The sequence below is a fragment of the Lolium perenne genome, chromosome 4, assembly GCF_019359855.2.
Source record: "Lolium perenne isolate Kyuss_39 chromosome 4, Kyuss_2.0, whole genome shotgun sequence".
NCBI classification, from domain to species: Eukaryota; Viridiplantae; Streptophyta; class Magnoliopsida; order Poales; family Poaceae; genus Lolium; species Lolium perenne.
The window spans coordinates 165,587,846-165,595,296 of record NC_067247.2 but is presented as its reverse complement, the minus strand read 5'-3'; the positions used below and the strand labels follow the sequence as shown (position 1 = coordinate 165,595,296).

The 7,451-nt window shown below is 41.0% G+C and overlaps 1 protein-coding gene across 2 annotated transcripts; it reads left to right on the top strand.

Moving 5' to 3' along the window:
* On the top strand, nucleotides 1-6,989 carry LOC127348728 (uncharacterized). Of its 2 annotated transcripts, none has more exons than XM_051374658.1 (17): nucleotides 1-172; nucleotides 265-579; nucleotides 837-980; nucleotides 1,078-1,158; nucleotides 1,246-1,289; nucleotides 1,396-1,437; nucleotides 1,546-1,608; nucleotides 2,072-2,161; nucleotides 2,374-2,409; nucleotides 2,568-2,639; nucleotides 3,489-3,575; nucleotides 3,938-4,018; nucleotides 4,083-4,163; nucleotides 4,247-4,333; nucleotides 4,424-4,489; nucleotides 5,632-5,766; nucleotides 6,727-6,989. In XM_051374658.1, the coding sequence occupies exons 1-16, from the start codon at nucleotides 24-26 to the stop codon at nucleotides 5,739-5,741; spliced, it is 1,548 nt and encodes a 515-aa protein (XP_051230618.1). In that variant the 5' UTR covers nucleotides 1-23; the 3' UTR covers nucleotides 5,742-5,766; nucleotides 6,727-6,989. The 2 variants fall into 2 exon arrangements, with proteins under 2 accessions (XP_051230618.1, XP_051230617.1); XM_051374657.1 differs by having other exon boundaries at nucleotides 4,409-4,489.
* Nucleotides 6,990-7,451: the final 462 nt, after the last annotated feature.

The window sequence follows — 7,451 nt, the reverse complement described above, 5'->3', positions numbered from 1 at the left end:
TCCGCTTGTGCGTCGACGGCGCTATGAAGTGCTCCGACGGCGACGTGCTGGGGTTCTCCGTCGGGCTGGGCAGCCGCAAACGTTCGCAGGAGTACGCCTGCGTGTCGCGCCTTCGCCAGCGGCGACTCCTCTCCTTGCTCAATCGGCAGGAGCTCTACAACACCTTCGACGCGTACGTAGCGTACACATCCTCTCCTCTAGCTGGAGCGCGTCGCGCGTCCAGGGTATCTGATGATCCAGACATGACATGCGTCATGCGTGCAGGCTTATCTGCGAGTCGGATGCGCTCATGTACCCGGGGCATCTGACCAAGCTCGTGGAGGCGGGCCGGTGGGAGGAGGCATTCCGCTACCTCTCCCGCTTCCTGCCGTCCGACCGTCTGCTCTCCGTCCACGGCCGCACCCTCCTCCACTTCCTCCGCGTGCACAAGGCCATCGACGACATCGTCGCCGGAGCGCCCGAGGGGCGCGCCGTCTCCGCGGCTCTCAAGCTCTGCTTCACCCTCGACGCTTTCCGCAGCAAGGGCATCATCAAGCTCCGTGCAATGCTCTGGTCACTCGTCTGCTACACCGAAAAAAGGTAGCCAAGCAACCCTCTCTAGTCCGGATCACTAGGACTAGTAGTATATACTGTATGTCTCACAGTCTCTAAATCTTGTACATTTATTTATTTATCAACCCTCTCTGTGCTAATAGCCAAGCAACCGTTTGTTCGTCCTAAACCCACTCTGTAGATATATGCATGTCAGATCATCGATTTACATGTCCGATAAACAAAAATCCACACCTAATTAAGATTTATTCATGGCCGAATATATACTATATTTATACATGCAGGGACTCCCTGGACTTGGACCGCGTCAGAGACAAGGCAGCGTCCATCATCGTTGAATTGATTTCTCAAACTCCAGAGCTGAAAGACCATATGAGATGCGTCCGCGGTCCAGTGAAACCCCACAACGTACTCCCCATCGGCTTCGGGTACGCCCGTGATCATATACCCATCAGTAGTAATTTCAATCCTGTCTTGACTATCGGTTTGATCGCCTCCTGTCCTGGTATGCAAAATCACTGCTAGTTTCCGTCCAAGGCGCCACGTGAAGCGAGGCCCCATCCCAGGCTCTCTTCTTGTCAGCCACTATCTTCGTAAGAGGAAGATGTATGTGCATTCAGCATAATAACTACCTCCTGTTCTCAATTCTTTGTTAAACCGTCCCTGATGCCACACCTGCATCGTTTTGCGCAGGCTTCCTTCTTCAACTTCAACTCACTGTGAAGCGTTGAGTTTTGGTATATAATCCTAATCACAAATATCTTATGGTTGCTCTTTATGCAAACAAGCTTTTTTTCTACATTGTCCCTTCTTGCTTGCCAATAAGAATCCTCTCCATGGCAGCATCCTTAATTGAGGCAAAGGGACGGATGGTGGATCTTGTTGGTAAAACTTTTTCTTTGTTTAGTTGTTGGTAACTTTCTTTTAGGGAAGAGAGGTGTTGGTAACTTCATCACACAATAGCAACTAACAAACTTTTGTGGTCTTTTTTAGATACAACTTTGACAGAGGGTAAGCGAAATCAAGGGTGCCCACTTCAATCTGTCTCTAACAAAGGTAGCTTCACATTCTTTTAGTCCACAAAACATTTAATTTAGTCTCGCTTCATTTTTTTCTTTTCATTTAGTCTGATTCAAAGGAAACTTGATAGCTAGCTTTGATTTTGGATGATCTAAGCTGTTTACAGTCGTCTAGTTTTACTTCTTCTTCTAATTTGTTTGCCTTCGGAAAGGTGTAAGGCAAATTATGTTTCCCTTACTTCTGATACTGGATTTTATTTATTTCATTTAGTCTGATTTGAAGAAAACCTAGTTTAGTCTCCTTCCGGATTGATACATTAAGATTATGCTTGGGGTATTCCTGTGATGTGGCCTATATATACACTTGCAGTAGACCGCTATGCTATGTTCTCCCACACCCATTATTGTTTATTTCCTTGGCGCCGTGTCATTTCTTTTGTGGTGTTTTCTGCACTTAGCTGCCTATCTGCTACCATTTCTTATTACTGAACTCGTCGCAGGTGCTCCTGTTGTTCCAGTCTCACAGACTAATCTTGGTGCATCCAGGAGTCCAGCTACACATTCTAGCCTGTCATTGGACACCGACCTTGGTAAATTAGTTGAACATCATCAATTGTTTCCCAACCACGAAAACCTTTATCCTCACGATTAATCCCTGCAATTACTCCTTGTTAAAGGACACCAAATTTACAAATTAAGAGGCTATATGCCTCATTGGTATTTTACTGTCTGCCCTCTATTTTTTGTATATATCTGTCCTCACTGTCTTTTTTTTTTTCCTTTTTGCAATGGCACATATCAGAACTCAAGGTGAGGGAATGGGCAGTTTATCTTACAGGTAAAATTGGACCATTCTCTGTAGGTCTTTCATTTGTTTACATTCATGTTCATACAGTACACGCGGTACATCAACCGTTGTGTTTGACCTTATGTTAAGCAATAATATTTTGTAGCTTGATTACACAATAGGAACTGATCAAACCTTACCATGTTCAGATGATCGGTTGGAAGCCTGGCCAGACACGAGTCAAGGGTATCTGCATATTCGTCGATCTGTCGACAAGGATGGTAACTTCACACTATTTCCTGCACCAGATATTTTGTTTTTCTAAATCATTTCGCTTAGCTTCTTGTTGTCTTCTCCCCTTCCTATCTGGGATCTGTACTGGATATCACAAATGATTCGATCCTTTCGAGCCACTTTTCAATCTGAATTTTAAAAAAATTAGGCAACGTCTCTCACTCACCTTCCCTGCAATTTAGTCTCTTGTTTCACACGGGATTTGCAGAGACCACAGGACTGTAGGACAATTCTCTGCCAATTTAGACCGAACTAATGTTACAGCCCTTAGGTTTGATACTGTTGTGTGCTAGTTCCTTTATATCTTCTTTACAGTGCATTGCTCTCACCGCACCAATTATGACATTATGGTGCTGCTGCATTTGAAGTGTTATGCACTTATGCTAGGTTATGCTTAGGGTATTGCTGTGGTGTGGCCTGTGCAGACATAATACCTTTCCATGATATGAATTCTGTTTTTTTTATTCCTGCGCAGATTGTTCTTCACACCGATTTTGTTACTTTTGCTTTTGGAGTGCTCTGCTAAGTTCATGCTTTATGTATTCATCTGATGTGTGCACACGATACGGAAGATTGCGTACCATCATCTTACAATCATCTTACGTTGCCTACATCTTACGTTGCCTACGCCATTCTTTTCTGTTTTCCTATTATTTGTGAAGATCTGCCATCCTGTCATTCTTTCGTGGGCTGCATTTGGTGCCTTTTTTTTCGAGAAAAATACAGAAGTTTTGTTCCTCGATGCACAGCCTCATTAGGATTGATGTTTTGCTTGCTCTTCATCAGAATTGTAGCTACCTGCTGATATTTCTGATTTCTGACTGCCGTTTTTCCAGTTGCCCAAGTCTCACAGACTATCCCTGATACCTGGACCTGGACGACGCCTGCTGAAAGTTCTGCAATTCCATCATTCACAAAAGCAGGTAAATTATTTGGATGCCATCACAAACCAGGGGCAAAATTGGTTCTGCAATTGTGTGTTGTTATATGCATCACTGGTAATGATATTTGATTTCCCACACTTTAGTTTCATGAATTTAGTTAATAACTGACCATTCTGATTTCCGAGTCTTTCTTTTATGCCTTTCATCAACTGTTACAGTGAGATCCACTGACATGCATTCCCGCATCAACCTTTGATTTCATCATAAATAATTCCAGCATGCATTACAAACATGTTTGCATGCATTCTACTCCCGAGTCTCAAGTCCCTATTGTTTCTTCTTTTCGAGCAGTTATGCATCTTTGTGATTGATTCATAACTTTAGATTCCTTGCTACTGAAGTTGTTGCAGATGCTCCATCCTTGGTGCAGGAGAAACGACCTGCTATGTATCAATATGGGATCTCATCAGTGGCAGATGCAGGTAAAACTGTTGGTATTGATACCTGGCTACCTGCCGCCATTTCTAACTGCTGAACTCATTGCAGGTGTTCTACCCTCACAGGCCATGTCTGCTATGTGGCCATTTCCTTATGATCACCTTTTCATTTCAACAGTGAAAAATGCAGGTAAATTCCACGTTCTTCTCCAAACATGGACGGACCTCCATCTGTCGCCATTTCTAACAGGCGTACTCATTGACTCATTGTAGGTGCTCTATCCTCTGAGGGCATTTCTAATAATTGTGCATCTCCTACTCCTTATGAATACTCTGTGGTCTCAGTAGTGAAAAATACAGGTAAATCACACGTTCTTTTCTGAACATGGACGACCTTCCATCCGCCGCCATTTCAAACTGCCTAACTCATTGCAGGTGCTCTACCCTCAGATACCATGTCAGCTATCGAGGCATCTCCTTCTGAAAACTCTCTGATCTCAGCAATGACAAATGCAGGTAAAATTTACACATTCCTTCCAAAAATGGAAGAAACGCAAATCTGCACAAGTGGTCCCTGGAATTTTGTTGTTTCTTGAGAACCACAAATGCGCTCATTTTTTCAATGTGTTCGAATATATTGTTTATTTACAACTATTCAGATATATTATTATACAATACTAGTCCATTGGGTCGTTTCTAATAGTTGTTTTTTTCTGTCGTTGTATAACTTGGAGCATTTTGGTGCTTTCTCTTAGTACAAAATAGCGTGCACTTGGGTCCCAGAAAAAAGTTGAATATAGAGTATATTAAGTTGTCAGCTAAGCTGCATAATGTCATTAATTCAATTAAGAAGTCAAAGAGGAAATGTAAAAAAGATGAAGAATCCTGGGATAGGCATGTGAATATGCACTGCCCTAGGCTGAAATTATGCCCCATAGTGCGATATTTTGCCATTCTCGATTTCAGGGTACAACCCAATACCCAGGTCTTATGTGCACTTAGACGGATCGATTCACATGCCAAAACTCCTCGACCAGAAAGAGAAACTTGTAAAGGAAGATAAGTATAGAGTAGTGAATGACCCTTGACGTTGCATGCACTTGTAGGAATTCTTTTACTTGATAAGCTCAGCTGTTATGGATTACTAGTTATTGATTCGCAAAAAAAAAATGGATTACTAGTTATTGGCCAAAAAATTACTATCGGGCAATGTAACAGAAATAGTAGATATATTTGGTCAAGGGGCAAGGGATGGTATGGTGCATTGGTGCATTGGTGCACAAGAGAATAAAATCAGGGAGGTGCAAAAAGGCTTAAAAGAAAATTCTAAAGGTTTTCTTAGCGACTATATACTGTAACAACATTTCAATAACGTACAGAATGTTGATTGACCCGAGTCCTGCACTTCTTCTCAGTTTTTTTGTGCTTGAGTTTTGTTCATGGTAGTGTCAGGATTGCATTCGCATCCAGCTGTATTGAGCTAGTTTAGTGTACTGGAAATGTGCTCCTGTTTCAAAATGTGCACGCTATACTTTCGCACATGAAATGTTCAATGTTTGTAAGCATTAGGAAAATGTAATTGGAGTCTTATGGGGTATATATTTTGTTGTGATAATACTTAATGGAGTTAACCTTAAGGTTTTTTACTTCTTGGGCAGGTACACATAAGCATTTTAGTCGAGAACATTGCTATACTGAGAATTTGCCAGCGTTTCAGTCCAAGGAAGAATCCAAGGATGGAACTCACAACGGTTGGGCAAGGCCATAATCCAAAAAGGCAACGGACAACTCTGGTAAGATGCTGAAACATTGGTACTTGCTTTTGTCAATAGAGTATAACAGTTAACAATGCAATCTTATATTCTATACTATGGTGCAATGATAATTTCAATATACAACGACTTCTTTATATGATATGCAGCAACCACAAGATGTGGTCCGCAGAAATTTTGTTCAGTGTATTTCCATTTCAAGAATTTTATAACCTCCTTCACAAGATGCTTGAAGTCCTTAATTTCATAATAAAATACTTTGGTATATTCATTCTGTGATGGAAATGGTTGCTTCTTAGTGTTGAGCGGTATGTTGTGACATACATCATTTTTTGTATATAGTTGTGTCAATTAACATGGACCCATGATTGAAATAGTTTAACTCTACCATGAATATCCGACTAAGTTACAATTTTGTGAATTGATATACTGAACGTCATACCGGTCCCTGATCTGTCGTAGAGTTGTACTATCAATAGTTGGGTGTTCTCATTTTTCAGTACTCCCTCCAATCTATAGTAAGTGTCGGAGCTTTAGTTCAAATATGGGCTAAAGCCCCGACGTTTATTATGGTATATGGATTGTACTATAATTCGCTTCTAATAAAGCCACAACGCCATCACAATTATAGCCAATAGATCAAGCTCAACTAAAATTGTGATCTTTGTGTCTCAAATACTTTGAGATCATTTGATTAGAGTAGGCACCTTTTCATTGAAAGTGTGGAAGTTTATAATCTTGCACTTTGTTCCATATATTAAACAGAAAACATGTCATACCAGAGTAAAGCATGGGTGATAATAATAATTGCAAGTATTTTGCGCAGCCCCTTCTGAACGGGTCATAGTTCAGTACACGCTCCGTATGCACATAAGCACTTAAGCAGCACACTTGCAGGCGATTTTTTTTGCACCATGTAGTGTCACCCTATAAATTGCTGTCTTGGACAGTACTAACAGGTGGAATACTGTCTGAGTGCAGGGTTCGCTGATTGAAGGTGAAGCTGAAGATCACATCTCAGCGTGTTCTTGAGTGCACAACTGAGTGGTGGCATCGACTCTGCTCGTGTTGGTTCTATCTTTGTCAAAAGACTATCTGTTAGGCTCCGATCATGTTAGACAATATATGGTGCTGCTAATGCTTCAGCTACGTTATGCCATGTTAATTGTTATGTTGTCATGCAACTCTGTTTCCGACCGCCTTCTATGATTGGCTATTAAATTATAGTGAGCTTAATTCATAAACCCTTAGGATGAATCTTTCAGAAGATTTCCTCTCCATCTTGAACGTGGTTGGTACACATGGGAGTACCCAGTGTAAATTAGCTCCACTTTTTTGGGGGAAAGCCATGTAGGCACTTTATTGATTAATAAACAAGTTGTGGGCTATCAACACCGTCTTCATCTAAAAATGAAACAAGTGGCAAGAAAAGAGGTAATCAAACTCATTTAAGTAGGTATTATTTATTTCATAGCTGATAGTAAATGGGTTAGTTTTGTTCATTGTGTACCTAAAAAAGGTGGGATAATTGTTGTCACTAATAATGAAAATGAACTTGTAGCTCAACGTATTGGTTATAGAATTTGTATTGATTTTAGAAAACTAAATAAAGCTACTCGTAAAGAACATTATCCGTTGCCATTCATTGATCAAATGTTGAAAAGATTACCAAAATATTCACACTTTTTCTATCTAGATGGTTATTC